We start from the raw sequence: 16,827 nt of genomic DNA, 5'->3' as shown, positions 1-16,827 counted from the left end.
CATGAGACCCAGGTACTGTATCTATTACCTGATAGGCTTGTCGCTCATTATTGTAACGATCCCCTTGTTTATTAGCTCTGGTAACGTGTACTTATATGAGAACTTGAAGTGTGTCGTCTCTTTATGTTACTGTCCTGGACACTACACATGCATTCGCCCAACTTCCAAGGCATGGGAACATAGAGTAGTGACCAGCTCACTAACGACGGCTTGCTTCAGGAACGGACGTCGTGCCGATATCTCCTCGTCTGTTTTTGGCTCATCCTTTGCAATCACCAATCAGGGAACAAATAAATAGATATAAATGGTGAGCTTCCTTGAGCTTCTCATTCTCTACCTTCCCGTAATTTATGATCATACCATAAATGTTTTAGAGGCCAGTTCCAAGGAACTACTCACTGGAAAAGATAGCGAGAGGAACAACCAATGGCATTTACAGTGAATACGATGATCGCAGACGAGAACACGACCGTGGAAGATGATGATTACTACTGAGTGATGAGTCCTTGTGCTGCGAAGGACAACGCTGATCATAGTTGTAATCATAGTACATCATGAGCATCGCACTGTCAATGCGAACCCTGCGAGATCTCATCGTGTCTTTCATCACGCACTAACCTGTTAGAGAACCTCAGAAACGCTTTGTTCATTTATTCTGCAAGTATATGGACGTGGTGGTAATCGTTGAAGCATTGTTCGCCCGTCGCTTGCAATGACGCACATTTTCATGCGCATCCCCATAATACAGAATGGAACAACCGAGGCTCTCCAGCTGTCTCCCTTCTATATGGTCTGCCTAGGGTGTCCAAAACAGCCCCGGGAATGAAAACAGCACGAACCGTCAACAAACGGTAATGTTTAATCACGATCATATTTCACTCTCTGTTTTTGGCTCAAAATTTGCATCCGGAATGAAGAAATGAATACGAGTGGTGACACTGGTGAGCTTCTCATTATTTACCGTCCCATAATTAAGCAATGTGCTTGCGGAGAGCATACTCATCCAGACGGGCCAGACCAAATCTGAAATGTCCGTGACGTACACGCCTGCAGCTTCTTCCGTCACATGCGGTGGCAACCTTCCTTATGGTCATGATACCAACTTGGCTTTCGATCGATAAGCTTCAAGTAACGCGATATTCGATGTCAGAAAGTCACTATCTCTGCGATTGCATCTGCGCATCCTGACTGTGCAGGTCAATAGAAAGCGACATATATCTCTGTACAAAATTATCACATCTACTCTAACTTTCTATCTATTCTTGTCTTGACTATCACTCGTACACACTCGAGAGCGTGTACATCTTTGTGGTGGACACCGGCTTCAATGATTCCTCACCATAAATCTTGTCCATCTTGTACATCGTCGAGGAGGAGAGTGGGCCAGTGTCGGCGGTAGTACCCGAGGTCGGCACTGGAGCCTCGACGGCAACAACACCAGGCTTCCCTGCCTTACTAGCCAGGTTGGCCGCTCGCCCGTCAGGAATTCGGATGAACTCGAGCTTCCCATCCTCCGCCGTACCATCAAAGATGAAATATCCTTTCCTCTCAAACTGAATAATGTCCCCTTTAGTGAGCGAGCTTACGTTCGCATCTGCGAATGCCTCCTCCCGGAACTCGCTTACGGGCGTAACAAAATCCTTAACGTCATCCGTCTCCTCGAGCTTCTTCTTCGTGATTAGGTAGTCGTAGTCAAGCAGCGTTACGTCGACTAAGGGATAATCCTTAGAGGGCTGTGCAAGCCAAGTGATCTTCTTCTTCGTCTTGCGGAAATCGCCTTCAAGGTGGAGGTCCATCGTGAGGGAAGTAACATCGCCCGAGGGGCCCGTGGTCTTAGATCGGACAATCGCGTTACCCCAGTCCATCAAGGTTATCTGATGCGATCACTGCGGATGAGACTTGTTTCTCGAATATCGTTGGCATGACATACCTCCTCCTGATCCTCGAAGGAAGCTGCGTCTTCCTGCTCAACAATGATGGTAGACGTAAATACGGTCTTTTTCTCGCCAACATCGGGATTCTTTTTATGAAGTGGTAGGGTCTTCACCTCGGGTGCAGGGGGACCACCGTTGATGGTTACAGAGACGCTGGAAACGATTGTGTCAGCATGAGGACAGGTGTTCCGTATTTCTGACGACGGCACCTCTTCTCTTTAACAATGGCCCAGAACCGCGGAGCGACAGGATCGATTACTTTCTTGTTGACAGCCCAAATCGAATCCCACTCAAGCGATACAATCGCCTGCGAAGGCCCCTGAGCTAACATGAACTGCGATAACGCATCCACAGTTAGTCCACGCCTACGGATCCCTGCCGCAGTTGCGTCAGAAAAAGCCTTGTGCTCAACAACTTGGCAGGAGAACTAACCCCGGATGGTAGGGAAACGCGGGTCATCCCATCCCTGGACTATTCCGCTGTCTACGAACCAGTGCAACTTCCGTTTGGAGAGAAGTGTATAGATGAAATTGAGACGACTGCGGATATGTCAGTGGTTTTCGAATGTAAAATAGATGAAAAGGACTGACCTGAAGTCCCAGATGTCAACACCACGCATGCCGAGGGCTTTTATCATCCACTGATATTGTGCGTTTCGCTCACGGTATTCGTTCGTTCTAAGGGCGTGGGTAACACCCTCAAGTGAGTCCACGATTGGGCAGGCAAAGTCGTAGGTGGGGTATATTTTCCACTTGTCTCTGTAATATGGATCGATATTCGAAGTAAACGAAAGTAGATGGCTTCATACCCAGTTCGGTGATGAGGGATTAAGTTGCATCGATAAATGACGGGGTCGCGAAGAGTTTTGTTCTGATTATCCACGCTAATTTTCGCGCGTACACACCATCTCAGACCCTCTGGAGATCCGGACTTCATCTCCTCAAAGTGCCTCAGGTTGTCCTCGATCGAGTCATCTCGATGAGCAGATGCGATCCCTTTGCCTCGCTCCTCGCGCATCTAAGGGCCCTGTCGGTATTCATAAATGATTCCTAAACTAAAATTCCGCACCTGTAATTGCTCGGTATCATCGGCGTAAGCTTTGCCACTCTTGATGAGTTGAATGGCCAATTCATAAATCTGGTCAAAGTAATCTGATGTGTGCGATGATTTGTCTCCGCGGATGTTCAGAAGTTCCAAATCTTGCAATATGGTCTCCTCGAACTCAGCCTAGGCATTTCACTTTAGACCTGTATGCTCGCGAAGTAAACAGTGGACTTACCCGTTCTTTCGTGGGGTTCGTGTCATCGAAGCGAATGATCATCTTCCCATTGTACATTTTTGCGAAATACTGGTTCAGCATCGCGGCCTTTGCATGACCAATGTGTAGGTACCCAGAGGGTTCAGGCGGGAAACGCGTGACGACCTGACCTTCCTTTGCATTTTGGAGGCCAAGAGCGAAACCTGCAGCCGTTTTATTCGATCGGGCTTTATTGGCTTTGGCTGTTGTGAGACTCGCGAGAGCAGCTTGAGTGGACTCGAGGCTCTCGATGTGAGACATCCATCGAAGAATATGAACATACTGCTGCCCATTCTTGAGCAACCCAATTGCTTTCGGTGCAACTGATGAACGTCAGACACGACAACATCGACCAAGGCTGATCATGGTACCTTTTATTGAACCCCAGATGATGAAATCAGCTGCGGTGATGTCATGGCCGACGAGGAATGTGCGGTATGCGAGATGGTTATCTAAGGAGTCTAGAGCAGCAAGGATATCCGGGATTGCCGTCAAAGTCGGCAAGGTCTTCGCGAGAGTGAAATACGCTGCAGTCTGCAAGTAATCCAGTTAAAATTAGGCAAGTTATATCAGGATTCGTAATGCCTTTGCGCTGTCTCCAGCGAGCCCTCCTGCGTTTGCTAGAACGGCTACGATCTGATCTTCCGCAGAGAGCTGTGATCCCTCCAAATCTAGAGTAACACCATCTACCGATTCGTCATAGTTGAGGTCTGCTTTCTGGGTGTAGGTCGCGACAGCGATTGCAGCGTAAGGAAATGGGGAAGTTTTTGTTGAAAGTGTTATAGACATGATTGTTCAGAGGAAGTAAGAGTACTGACTCACTACTTAGCCAACAGCATAAAATCTAATCTAATCTAAAATCTACACTACCGTAAATCGTTTAACAAATTGAAGACTTGATGATCATGACTCTGTCATCGTAGCTTCGCTGGCAGGACATGATATCAAATCGGTTTGCACGTTCACAAGCATTTCGGCACGTCTCCTCTATACGAGTCGGGGTCTCCAACTCGGGGAGTTTCGTATCGTTGAAGTGTTGGTGAAAATTTAGGGCTAATTTAAACTCCATGCAGGTACCTTGAGTGCGATCAGCAGGCAGTCTCATGATCCAGTCTCCCTTCTGACGTCGGTGTTCCCAACTGGTAGAGGCTTTGACTCATTCCCCATGGAGCGTTCGAATTATTTGATTAATTGCCGAAAGGGTTCAATTGAATAAATTTGTGAATGTCGTTGTAGCCAAATGACTCGACTCGACTCCACCAGCTGACCCTCCCTTGTTATCAATCTTCCTGCAAATATTTAGGTTTATCTTTTATCAAGTTCGCCCATCATGCCTTGCATGCTGTCCGTCCTCTTTAGATCAGTTTGACCGCCCTTCACTAATCACAACCTATAGCATCGATCCTTCTCAAAAATATAAGCCATACGTCCCACTGAATCTCGACAATCGTCAATGGCCGACCAAGACTTTCACCAATGCTCCCATATGGCTGTCCACAGATCTTCGTGATGGAAACCAGGCCTTGGCATGTCCAATGACCGCAGATCAAAAACTCACCTTCTTTCGTTTGCTGGTCAAATGTGGTTTCAAGGAAATCGAAATCGCATATCCTTCTGCTAGCGACACAGATTTCTCATTCGTTCGTTTTCTGATCGAAAACAACGAGATCCCGGATGATGTATGGATCCAGGTTAGTACCCTTACAAAATCGATTTGTTACGTCTGCTGAGGCTCGGATTTTAGGTTCTGACCCCAGCTCGCGAGGATCTCATTCGAAGGTCATTTGAAGCCGTCGCTGGTGCTAAGCATGTTATCTTGCACATGTATAACGCCCTTTGTCCCATGTTCCGAGACGTCGTCTTCCGTAACTCGAAGGAACAGACGATTGAACTGGCCACCAGACATACCAAACTCGTCAGCGAGCTTGCTGATCAGTACGCTGCATCACATGGGATGAAATTCCGTTACGAGTACAGCCCGGAAACATTTACCCAGACAGAATTAGAGTTTTCTATCCAAGTCTGTGAAGCCGTCAAGGTCACATGGGGCAAGGCTGGACCCGGCATTGACCGCATCATTTTCAACCTTCCGGCAACTGTAGAAGTCGCTCCTCCTAATCACTATGCTGATCAGGTAGGCGCTTTTCTCAAAGTTGTCATCATGTCCATTCACCATGCTTAAAGATCGAATACTTCGCCGCCCATATATCTGAGCGAGAAAATATTATCATCAGTTTACACCCGCATAATGACCGAGGTGCGTCATGGACACACTTGATCGTGGATATCTGTTGACTATTTATGAAGGCACTGCTATCGCTGCTGCCGAGCTCGCAATCCTCGGCGGCGCTGATCGAGTGGAAGGCTGTTTGTTTGGCAATGGGGAACGTACAGGAAATGTCGATCTTGTTACCCTAGCGTTGAACTTGTACACACAAGGAATCACTCCCAACCTCGACTTCAGCGACATTCAGGAAGTCATTGACATTGTGACCTCCTGCAATGACATCCCTGTACACCCAAGACACCCTTACGCTGGCGAGCTCGTCTTCACGGCCTTCTCTGGTTCGCACCAGGACGCCATCAAGAAAGGTTTCGAAGCACAGGCTATTCGTCACACAAGGAATGCTGAAAATGGCGAGCTGAAAATGTGGGACATGCCGTATATGCCCCTGGACCCGGCCGACCTCGGATGCAGCTACGAGGCTGTCATTCGTGTCAATGCGCAATCCGGAAAGGGAGGGGTTGCGTACCTTGTCAAGCAACACCTACAACTCGACCTTCCACGCAAGATGCAGATCGCGTTCTACGAGGTCATTCAGCACATATCAGACCGCGAGGCACGTGAAGTCACCGTCGAAGACATCACGACTGCGTTCCGCGAGACCTATCACTTCGGTGGATCGAAGTATGAAGGTAGACTGGCGCTCAAATCATTCCGTATTACGTCTGAGCCGTCACCTGATCCCACTGACGACGGTGAGCCCTCTGACGAGCGTCGTCAACTCGATGGTACTATGTTGGTGGATGGCGTATTGCGTGTCATTCGTGGAGACGGCAATGGCCCCATCTCTGCTCTTCTTGATGCTCTGCGCACTCATTTGGAGATCGACATGACCCTTCGCGAGTACACGGAGCACGCAGTTGGCGAGGGACAAGATTCCAAGGCAGCATCGTACATCGAACTCGTTGCTACCACCGACGACGTCAAGGAGACTCGCAAAGCATCCGAGTCATGGTGGGGTGTTGGACTCGATTCTGACATTGCCGCTTCCGGTCTGCACGCCGTATTGAGTGCAGTCAACGGTGCCATTGGCGACCGTGTATTGCCTGAGCTCAAACTCAGTGTCGGTTTCAACGTTACCTCTGGCCAATCGGATGTTGCGGACGCCATCGTCAATACTCTGGGTTTGCAGCTTCCTCGCAGATTGCAAACTTCCTTCTTCGAAGTCGTGCAGCGTGCCGCGCGCGTGTCAGACGGCAAGATTTCGTATGAAGACCTTACCCGTCTCTTCCGAGAGACATACGGCTACGAGGTCGAAGACAAGGGCAGGTTTTCTCTGGGTGACTTCGGCTTCGAGCGCGCCGACGGCGGAGGGCGCCTGTTCAAGGGTGAAATGGAGATCGACGGTGTGGGGTGCCAGGTCACTGGTGAGGGTAACGGTCCTTTGTCCGCAGCGCTTGCTGCGTTGCACTCGCAAGTTGAGGGCACTCTTTCCTGCCGGGAGTATTCAGAGCACTCCGTGGGAGAGGGTTCAGAAGTGAAGGCGGTCTCCTTCGTGGAGCTCTTGTACGAGCTGCCAGGAAGGGCCAAAAAAGAAGCTGCCTGGGGATTGGGCAGCGATACCGACATCACTGCATCTGGTATCAGGGCTGCGTTGAGAGCAGCGAGCAGGGTGGGTGTAGTTGTGAAGAAGGCATAAGCTGCTGTTAACTTCGGCGTGAAGAAGTCATTTATATCAATGTATTACCCGGACGTATGTATAATATCTAACTTGGTCGACTCTTGTGTCCTGTGGAGGTAGTGCCGGCATATGGTCACAATGTCACGCCACTGTTTCTGAGCGTTTGTGACAAGGACACAAAGCTAACGCGTCCTGCCTGGCAGTACGAACGCCGACGACCCCAATCCTGCCATATTCTGTCTATGAACTCAGCCTGAACAACTGAAAGCCAGCAATCATATTTGCAGGTGATCAGTCCTTCAAATGTCGTCTCCCCCCTCAACTCGCCCCTCAACGTCTTCCAGAGCAAATCCATATGGCTCACAGTCCATATACCCTCCCGGTGGCCTCATGATGTCTAGTTCACGTCCCTTCCTCAACATGCTGAATCCAATGGGCCGTACACACCAAGGCTATACCCAAGCAAACCAATTTGTTGTCGAGGAAAATGAGAACGAGACTGCACAGGAAGACCTAGAAGCAGGCCACGCGACCAGAGGGATCTTGTCCAAGAGCACTAAGTCACACAGAAAGAACAGAGTATCGTGGGACGGGGAGAGTTCCGAGATGAACATTCTACGCCCTAACATAAGGAAGGAAGACAAGACGTACGAGCAGGACAATTCGGATGACGATGTCCCTCAACGATTCATGATAGAGGATTCGTCATTATCCAGTCGCCCCTCCAAGGGAAAGGGTCGTTCACAACCACTCTATTCCACATCTGCACGATCTCTTCCACATGCAACAGCATCAACGCCTCCTACAGATACTCTACCCACCCTTTCAATACCTCCTAGACCGTCAGAAGTAGATGTCGACGAATTTCCGCAGACACCACCACCACATCGACGGCTGCAGGCATCACCCAAACCTATGCGTGGGTTGGACGATTACGAACGTGCGCTTTGGAACTGGGTCAACGTCTATAACCTGGACGCATTTCTGCAGGAGGTGTATCTGTACTATGAGGGCAAAGGGATCTATTCCATAGCGTTGGCACGAGGACTCAATCTCCTGTCAGTGGCTATTTGTGCATTACCGAACTAAATTGCTGACCGTTGATGCGCAGCACAGTAGGATTCGTAATTGGGTTTTCGACATTCCTACTTGGGTGTGTTGACTACAGCCGCATTGGTGAGGATGGAGTCAATCAGTTGTCGGATGTGGTAGTCGACCGCTGCGTATCAAAGTGCGCTATTGCTACCAAGACTGTTACAGTTGTACACACTGACGTACATGATATTATAGGTTCTCTGGATTCACACTACTCTTCTTCCTGCTTTTCTCTGCTTTCTATGTGTGGCAAATTATATCTTTTGTCTTCGAGGTCATGCGTTTGGTAGACATGTATAAGTTCTACACCTACCTTTTACGCGTCCCAGATGTACGTCCACTCCAATCTTCACCCCTTTCCCTTATACTCATGCGGGACTCTCGTAGGCTGACATCCCAACCATCGCTTGGCCCGAAGTTGTGCGCAGGATAGGCGCAATACGAGAAGAAAACCCCATAACGGCCATATCCTCAGCGCACAGCACTAATGCTGCAACGCCAGCAACTGCTTCTCTTGACGCCCACGACGTCGCGAATCGTATCATGCGGCAAGAGAACTACCTCATCGCACTGTTCAACAAGGACTTGCTTGATCTTCGCGTACCGCTTCCTCCCAAGCTTAAACTGCTGTTGAGGGCAAGTGACGACGAGAAGGGGCAGACGTTGACGAGGGTGTTGGAATGGAATTTGCGATTTTGTTTGATGGAGTACTTGTTCGACCCTCAAGGACGCGTCAGGAAGGTGTTCTTGAAGACCAAGAACAGATCAGTCTTAATCGAAGGGTATGCTTTTCCTCGACTAAACCTAAGGAATTTCACGCTCATGTACAACAGACTCCGTCGACGCTTCATTTTTATGGGTATCTTGAACGCTATCTTTGCACCATTTATCGTCCTCTACATGCTCATGTATTCATTCTTCCGCTATTTCGAGGTGCGCTGCTCCTACTTTGACATGTAGTATTACTGAATATCTTGCAGGAATACCACAAAAATCCGTCGTCCATCGGTGGTCGGCGCTACACACCCTTTGCGCAATGGAAGTTCCGCGAGTTTAACGAGCTCTCGCATCTCTTCACGCGGCGGCTAGATGAGTCATATCCCCTTGCGAGCATGTACATCGGCCAATTTCCCAACGAGAAGATGACCATCATCATGCGGTTCGTTCATGACTTGATTTTTTCATCGATTGTGCTTATCATGCGTCTAGTTTCGTGGCTTTCATTGCCGGATCCTTCGCAGCGGTGCTCGTGCTCGCGTCTGTTATCGATCCCGATTTGTTCTTGCACTTTGACATCACTCCGCATAGGACTGTCTTATTCTATATTGGTCTCTTCGGGTCTGTGCTTGCCGTTGCGAGAGGGATGATACCAGAGGATAACAGGGTGTTCGATCCTGAGCTGCTCATGACGGAGGTCATCCAATATACACATTACATGCCAGATGAATGGAAGGATGAGCTGCATTCTAAGAAGGTTGGTCTTAACTTTCCATCGACGAATTTAACTGTTGACATTGATTCGCAACAGGTTCACCAAGAATTTGGAGAGCTTTTCGCGATGAAAATACCCATTTTCGCACAGGAGATTGTCTCGGTCTTGACGACACCGTTCATACTCTGGTTTTCATTGCCACTGTGTGCACCTGCTATTGTTGACTTTTTCCATGACTTCACTGTCTGGGTACCTGGGAGAGGGTATATATGCAGTTTTGCTGAGTTCGACTTCAAGAGGCACGGCAATGTCAAGGTGAGACACCCGATTCAAGTCGTCGTTGCGTTTGTTAATTGGTGGACAGTTCGGAGCTCCTTCACAAAACCAAGACGAGCGCATGATGTCGCGAGAGGGCAAGATGGAGAAGAGTTTCTTGAACTTCAAGGTTTGTGACTTGAACAGGAAATGGTCTGTCCTTCTGATGATTGTTCCTGTCATGCAGGCAGCAAACCCGGACTGGAACCCATCAGATCCTTCCGGTTCTCTGTATCTCAGCCGCATAGCCGACCTCAGTGCGCGACGCAGACTTTCAGCGTCAAGAACAGGATTAGACAATACCATCTTACTGAGCGATGGCAAGAAGGACCTCGCGGATCGTGCTCAAGAATACGACCGCGCCCTCCGGCAGAGTCAACACGTTGCCCTCCGGCGAAGACTTCAGCTAGGTGGGGGCAGCATCGTCGCGGGCGGAGGCGGCATTTCTTCGTCGAGCATATGGCAGTCGGCTATTGGCTCAGGTTCAGCTATGGGCATGGCGCAGACCGCGGTGCTGGGCGATTCGCATGGAAGTATTGCGCCTCCGTCGCCGATACGGGATGAAGATAGGAATGCAGATGGTGGTGTGGGCAGTGGACTAGGCGATTCGTACGTTGATGGTGACACGAAGGGCAAGAAGCCGTACGAGTCGCAGCAGGAAGGGATCAATGATGATGAGGAGTTGGAGGATGGTGGGGTGCTTGGGCTGCTAGCGCAGATATATGCTGCGAAGGGCCCTAAACATGTTCCAGTTATTTGAGGAATATATACATGATTTCTATTATATCATATAATGTTTATATCTTGAGACGTTTCCCGCTGTCCTGTTTGTGGCATGCCCGCGCATATCAATTCTGTTGCGTGCAGATTGTGATTGTGCGTCGACGTTATGAGTCCAGCCAAGACGGTCGTTCCTTGCTTATATCCACTCAGGACCGTTTCACAGATCCCAGGAGGTCTTTTGCTCTTAGGCAACAGTGACGACCGATTGATCAAGTCTTTGAATAGTAGTAGTAAGTAGTTCTTGAAGCGCACCGAGGACAGTTCTCTTTCATCCAAGCCATGGACAAGGACAACCGAGACGACTTTACATTTGCGAAGCTCTCTGATCTCAAGCTTCCTGTCACTTTCCGCATGTACGCACTACCAGTCATCTTCCGGGCCACTTGCCCACCCTCAGCACTATAGTTCTCAGTTAGAGGGATCAACACCACAACCATCTGTCTCAGAGCTACTCGAGAACCCAGAACTAAGATTTCACGGTGCACAATCCTCGTGCGTTCTTCTTCTCTGACCTGCAACTTCTTTATGCTTATGCAACTGCCAGGACTCTTTCAGACCTCTATGTCTCTTGCCAGCTCCTGGCGGATAATAAGCCGCTAACAATACCCTTCCGCACGTCTTTCAAAGCTTTCAAGAACAACTATACGTGCGCCTCACATCACTGTTATCTCACTTGAGCTGACTATCTATACAGGTGGAACGAATGGATAACGCTGCCAATTCGGTACTGTGACCTCCCATTGAACTCTCAAATTACATTTACGGTATGGGATATCGGAGGACCACGCACAGCGGTGCCTGTCGGTGGCTCGACCTTTAGGATGTTTGGAAAGAAATGGTCCGTCAGGTATATTTACTTTGCATGCAAGGCTGCTTATAGTGTCCACATCAGGACTTTGCGCCGAGGAAAACACCGTTTGTTGCTCTGGGCAGGTCAAGAAGCAGATGGCTCCATGCAGACCAAGACTCCTAGTAAACTTGGCAGTAGGGATGAAATGGGTCGTCTAGAGAAGGCAGGTAACGCCATAGCTCTCGGGTGCTGTCGCTTATCACTTGACTTCTCAGTTGGTGAAGAAATACGAGCGTGGCGACTTGCCAAAGTCGGACTGGTTAGACAATATGGCCTTCAGAAAGATGGAGGAGATACATGCTGTAAGTTTTCTATAGTTCAGTGTGAATGCAATCGCCTAAAGAGGACGAAGGCGGAGACAGAGAAGTCAGAGAGCATGTATCTCTATATCGATCTTCCACGTTTCGACTTTCCCGTAATATTCAGCGAACCTGTAAGTGTCGCGTTCCTGAATGTAGCTCACTTGATGTTCAACTCTTTTTAGGAGGCTCAGAATCAGGCGACAATTCCATTTGCACCTCCAGTAGCAGCCCAGACACCTGTCGCACCTGTACTTCCCAGTTATTTTTCCACGGATCCGCATCTCTGGGCCATCCTTGATCCTGAGATCGCACGCGAAAATCCCGTGGAGGACAAGCATCGCCGGCTCGTGCGCAGTCACCGAAGTAGTCCGTACGACAGGGAGCTCAAACCTAATGCCAAGATCAGGGATGAACTTGGGGTGCGCAAAGCTCACACCGTATGCATTGATGCCCTTCCTCACACGTCATCCGTAGGAAATACTCAACTATGCACCCTCTCAACCCCTCAACTCCGAGGAGAAAGACCTCATCTGGAAGTTTCGCTTTTACCTCGCACGGGACAAGCGTGGCCTTACCAAGTTCCTCAAGTCTGTCACTTGGCGCGATCCTTCAGAAGTCAAGCAGGCAGTTGAGGAGCTGCTGCCGATGTGGACAGAGGTCGACACAGATGACGCTTTGGAGCTTCTCGGACCGGGGACTGTGGACTCGAGAGTGAGAGCGTTTGCAGTGCGGCAGCTCAACCGCGCAGATGATGAAGTTCGAACATCTTTTTTTCCTAAGTGACAACAGCACTGATGTCTTTGTAGGAGCTATTGTTATATCTCTTGCAACTCGTGCAGGCGCTGAAATTTGAAAGTGCCGCTAGCGAGCAGCGCTCGAGTCGATCGACAACAAGCGCGATATCTTACGACGACAGCGGGCTGACGGACTTCTTGATCGCACGTGGAGTGCAAAACCATACGCTGGGTAACCGGCTGTACTGGTATCTAATAGTCGAAGTGGAATTGGAAGATAGGGTTGTAGCGAAAATGTACGGGCGGGTGGTATTCAAGTTTCTCAACAAGATTTTAGAGGTAATTGGACTTCCACTCGTATTATCCTCGCTGACGAAACATTTCCGTAGCCCGAGAATGGCAGCGAACGCCGCGAGCTCATGCGACGGCAAGGTGTTCTTGTCGAGACCCTCGCCAAACGAGCAAAGGAGCTACGCACATCTAAAGACCCACGACCGAAGAAAATCGAAAAACTCCGCTCCTTTATCAACGACTCCAAGAACGGGCTCATCAACATCCCCCCTCTACCTCTACCGCTCAACGCGCGCATGCAGATCACGGGCATCAACGCTGAAAAGTCATCTGTCTTCAAGTCGAATCTCTACCCCTTCTTGTTGTATTTCCAGTGTTCTGATGGCTCGGAGTATCCTGTCATTTTCAAAGATGGCGATGACATGCGCCAGGACCAGCTGGTCCTCCAGTTGTTCACACTCATGGATCAGCTGCTTAGGAAGGAGAATCTGGATCTGAAACTCATTCCCTATGATGTGCTGGCGACTGGGCCGTTGCAGGGTATGGTTCAGTTTATACCCAGCAAGACTATCGCAGCGATCATCAGTGAGAATGGGACGCTTTTGAACTATTTGAGAGCGAATAATCCGGACGAGGGTAGCGTTGGAACGTATGGGGTCGAACCGAGCGTTATTGATACATTTGTGCGCAGTTGTGGTGAGTCGTTCCCTGGCAGGGTGACGTGTGTTAAACCTCCGTTGGTAGCTGGATACTGTGTCGTGACGTACCTGCTGGGCGTTGGCGACCGGCATTTGGACAACCTTCTGCTGACACCGGATGGTAAGTGAATATGGCCAGTAGGGTTCAATTTCTAACATTGGCTCCGCAGGTCACTTTTTCCATGGTCAGTGTCATCTAGCCTGTACGTTTCATGCCACTGACATTTTGGTTAGTTGATTTTGGATACATCTTTGGTCGTGATCCCAAGCCATTTCCTCCTCCCGTCAAAGTCTGCAAAGAGATGGTCGACGGTATGGGTGGCGCCCAATCAACGCATTACGCGCGATTCAAAAACTTCTGTTTCACCGCCTTTACGATCCTCCGAAAAAGCGCCAACCTGATACTCAACTTGGTAGCGCTGATGGTGGACGCCAATATTCCAGACATCAAGCACCGCGACGTGCATGAGCAGATCCAGGAGAAGTTCCGGCTGGACTTGACGGAGGAGGAGGCGATCAAGCATTTTGAAGCGTTGTTGAATGAGACGTCGTATTTCACGGTTGTGTTGGATCGGATTCATGATCTGGCGCAATATTGGAGGAGTTGAGCGGGCCGCTGGCGAGCGGTGGAGATGCTGGTTTTGTGGTGTGAGATTGGGTGTTTATTACTGTCGACCACTTTTCTAACGAATGCCTGTTGCTCCAGTCACTGCCCCAGGCTCCTTGTCCGATGACTCTGAGGGGGCAATGGATTTGAGAAGTGTTATTATTCGACATGTGACATGTCGATCAAGATCTTGGTATCCCATATCATGTTGTACCCGTCAGCTGTATACGCAACTTCAAATATTTCTTGGCGATTCAGCTCATGTCACCGAGATCGATCATGGAGTCCGCTCTGAAAGAGTTGCACATACCTCCACCATTCATGGATGATCGACGACACTGATTTTATTCCTCGCAAAGCAATTTCTGGATCAGCAAGGTCATCCCCTGGTATCTTCCGGACAAGGGGACTAATAGGTGGTTCTCATGGGGCTTTATGTGCCGCGATCGCACCCTGTTTGATGGCACGCGCGCGCTCAAGCTCAAGTTGACTCTTGTTCTTACGTTGAAAAATAATCCCACCCTCCACAACATCTCTCCTCAATCTACACCGACCGTGTTAGACTTTAAAGTGTCTTCGCCCCTCGTCTTCAATTTCAACATAGTATCTAGCGTGGCACCCGGTGTTTGCTTTCGGAGACTTGGATATCGCTTCGTTGTCGACCGTTCATGTGTGCGCGCATATTTAAGGCTTTCCACCTCATCTTTTCCTCACGTCCACTTTCTCTGGAACTGGTTATGCATGCTCTGGGATCTTCGAGCTTCAATCGAACTTCAAGCTCAACGCTAAGGGCTTGAGGATCTTTGATGTAGTTTACTTCGTCGGAATCCGGATAGTCCCGACTAAGTCACATCACTACTCCTATCTTTGCCATCTCGTGGTCACATAAACAGTGTACGCGTTGTTCGCGGGCACCATCAGCCGAGCACATAAGCAAGATTCAGGGCTCATAACCTCTTACAATAGGTTATGAACACTGGCTCTAGTTTATAGTCTTGCTGTGTGCATACTGGATCCCGAATGATTGGATGTTAAGATTATCATATCACGGCCAGGGCCACCCACCTGCCTTAGCATTTTCCTCGATAGCGAATTGCCGTGCAGACCTACTATGATCTCACTGTCGGTTTCGCTGTTTTGAAGTGCGTGTCAGTGCCTCAGATCTACCGGCCATTATTTCTAAATGTTACAATCTTCTCCAACCCAAGCACATCGCCTCCTTGTGACACGATTTTTTTCATCCGCTTGCTGCGAGCATATTTACTATCGGTCCAGCCGCCCTCCTTGTCTCAATTGTCCAGGAGAGTTGTTGGGGACTTCCGAGTCAATCAAACTTCATTAATTAAATTATTGCAGTGCAGTACCGTGCATTAGCAGTACTTGACCCTGCTGTCTCGGACGAGCTCCATGTTCTTCTGTAACATAAAATGGAGAGACGGTCCCCTTTCCCACTACTTCTGAGCCTGGAAGATTCGAAAGTACTAGAGACCCTGTCCTCACTGATAAGGTTCCACCCTCGTAAATCTTAAGCTCATCCTTGAAGCGCAGGTACAACTCAACAATAATCGGCATGACTTTCTTGGACAGCGTAATGTACGAGATGAAGTCGCCATCGGCGTTGCCGGGGAGGCAGGATACAAGATGGACACATGAAAAACAGCGAGAAAAGGAAGTGCGCTGAATTCCGAGAAATCTCGTGTGACGATGAGAGATGGGACACCAGATGCTGCTAAGTAGATGTCCGTGATGGCGTCAATGCCTCAACCTCATTCACGCGGTGCCTCGGCCTTTTGTGGCTCGCTGTTGAATCCATGAGCTCCGTCAGCACTCACTATATTATTTTCCCCGCACATCTTCAGTGCGCCAGCACTCACTGCTTGAATTTCTGCTTCCTGTGTGCATATTATTCACTCTGACTCTACCAATATTGCACTCATTGTGAGACCCTTCACAGTGACATGGCGCAGTTATTATCTTGCTCCAATAACATAGCAGACGATGTGAAGGTGTTTCGAGCGGCCTTGCAGCAATGTCCTCCTGACCAATCTCGTCGATCCGCGTGTCTGTATAATCTTGCCAACAGCCTTCGAGACAGATTCAAGCAGCGGGGTGTCCTGTTTACCATCAAGAGTCCGCAAGCGAGGTGACCGAGGCCTGTCTGATATCAGCACCATGTCAAACCGAGCTGGGCAACTAGGCTTCCGGCCTGACGCAACTACTTCTGGCATGGCTCTAATGTGTCACCGTTTTGATACATCGCTGACTCGTCGATCAGGTGGCGCTATGATGACCACTTGACGATAAACGTCAAAATGGTCGTGAAGGCAAGGTACAATGGTGGTGTGTGGGAGGTTCTTGCAAAGGAAAGTTTGGAGAGCGGCGAGAAAATCGATAGCACCATGCGCTGTCACAATTTTTGCCACCTGCTCCTGGTGTTGGAATCTGGTGAAACGAAGGAAACGGAAGACGGACCGTAGAAGATGAGAGTGAAACAGTACGAGCGCAACCAGTGAGTACGACGAGGCGACGCATTAACGTCGGCCGAGGCTCGTCAATATTGGAACGTCTATCTCTAAGTTACGGA

The 16,827-nt window shown here is 49.3% G+C and overlaps 5 protein-coding genes across 5 annotated transcripts; 3 read left to right on the top strand and 2 right to left on the bottom strand.

Annotated features, from left to right (window-relative positions):
* Window positions 1–1,116: 1,116 nt before the first annotated feature.
* On the bottom strand, window positions 1,117–4,059 carry EDB91DRAFT_10887 (tRNA synthetases class I, catalytic domain-containing protein). The gene is made up of 10 exons (XM_041316501.1): window positions 3,817–4,059; window positions 3,603–3,765; window positions 3,214–3,554; window positions 3,003–3,161; window positions 2,743–2,951; window positions 2,525–2,692; window positions 2,367–2,473; window positions 2,144–2,309; window positions 1,931–2,087; window positions 1,117–1,874 (listed from the first exon to the last, which is right to left on the bottom strand). Exons 1-10 carry the CDS (start codon window positions 4,018–4,020, stop codon window positions 1,275–1,277), a joined length of 2,274 nt encoding a protein of 757 aa, XP_041184195.1. The 5' UTR covers window positions 4,021–4,059; the 3' UTR covers window positions 1,117–1,274.
* Window positions 4,060–4,561: 502 nt separating this feature from the next.
* EDB91DRAFT_1233197 (2-isopropylmalate synthase) lies at window positions 4,562–7,154 on the top strand (the record flags this gene model as incomplete). Its single annotated transcript, XM_041321078.1, has 5 exons — window positions 4,562–4,575; window positions 4,628–4,922; window positions 4,976–5,365; window positions 5,416–5,488; window positions 5,539–7,154. The coding sequence occupies 5 exons, from the start codon at window positions 4,562–4,564 to the stop codon at window positions 7,152–7,154; spliced, it is 2,388 nt and encodes a 795-aa protein (XP_041184194.1).
* Window positions 7,155–7,439: 285 nt separating this feature from the next.
* On the top strand, window positions 7,440–10,738 carry EDB91DRAFT_1040813 (putative transmembrane protein; the record flags this gene model as incomplete). Its single annotated transcript, XM_041312891.1, has 10 exons — window positions 7,440–8,194; window positions 8,248–8,367; window positions 8,427–8,562; window positions 8,619–9,013; window positions 9,065–9,164; window positions 9,212–9,390; window positions 9,441–9,705; window positions 9,760–9,978; window positions 10,028–10,108; window positions 10,166–10,738. 10 exons carry the CDS (start codon window positions 7,440–7,442, stop codon window positions 10,736–10,738), a joined length of 2,823 nt encoding a protein of 940 aa, XP_041184193.1.
* Window positions 10,739–10,792: 54 nt separating this feature from the next.
* EDB91DRAFT_1092238 (kinase-like domain-containing protein) lies at window positions 10,793–14,340 on the top strand. Its single transcript, XM_041316731.1, has 14 exons — window positions 10,793–11,114; window positions 11,167–11,253; window positions 11,306–11,407; window positions 11,456–11,599; window positions 11,654–11,774; window positions 11,827–11,913; window positions 11,964–12,044; window positions 12,096–12,332; window positions 12,388–12,669; window positions 12,720–12,986; window positions 13,037–13,634; window positions 13,683–13,757; window positions 13,807–13,821; window positions 13,871–14,340. The coding sequence occupies exons 1-14, from the start codon at window positions 11,041–11,043 to the stop codon at window positions 14,242–14,244; spliced, it is 2,544 nt and encodes an 847-aa protein (XP_041184192.1). The 5' UTR covers window positions 10,793–11,040; the 3' UTR covers window positions 14,245–14,340.
* Window positions 14,341–16,269: 1,929 nt separating this feature from the next.
* Window positions 16,270–16,779, bottom strand: EDB91DRAFT_1092226 (uncharacterized protein; the record flags this gene model as incomplete). Its single annotated transcript, XM_041316730.1, has 1 exon — window positions 16,270–16,779. A coding segment is annotated over one exon (255 nt), but the record flags the coding sequence as incomplete, so codon positions are not given.
* Between the last annotated feature and the right edge of the window lie 48 nt (window positions 16,780–16,827).

Source organism: Suillus paluster, assembly GCF_016628075.1.
Source record: "Suillus paluster strain FC165 chromosome Unknown EDB91scaffold_1, whole genome shotgun sequence".
Taxonomy (NCBI): domain Eukaryota; kingdom Fungi; phylum Basidiomycota; class Agaricomycetes; order Boletales; family Suillaceae; genus Suillus; species Suillus paluster.
This window is presented reverse-complemented; position numbering and strand designations above follow the sequence as displayed.

Excerpts from the sequence above, each read along its gene's own strand:
- EDB91DRAFT_10887 (XM_041316501.1), bottom strand. The coding sequence starts at position 4,020 with ATGTCTATAACACTTTCAACAAAAACTTCCCCATTTCCTTACGCTGCA. Across the intron at positions 3,766-3,816 it reads TCGCTGGAGACAGCGCAAAG|ACTGCAGCGTATTTCACTCT; the intron begins GCATTACGAATC and ends GATTACTTGCAG. Across the intron at positions 2,693-2,742 it reads ATCCCTCATCACCGAACTGG|AGACAAGTGGAAAATATACC; the intron begins GTATGAAGCCAT and ends TCCATATTACAG.
- EDB91DRAFT_1092238 (XM_041316731.1), top strand. The coding sequence starts at position 11,041 with ATGGACAAGGACAACCGAGACGACTTTACATTTGCGAAGCTCTCTGAT. Across the intron at positions 11,115-11,166 it reads CTTCCTGTCACTTTCCGCAT|TTCTCAGTTAGAGGGATCAA; the intron begins GTACGCACTACC and ends TCAGCACTATAG. Across the intron at positions 11,600-11,653 it reads AGGATGTTTGGAAAGAAATG|GACTTTGCGCCGAGGAAAAC; the intron begins GTCCGTCAGGTA and ends TGTCCACATCAG.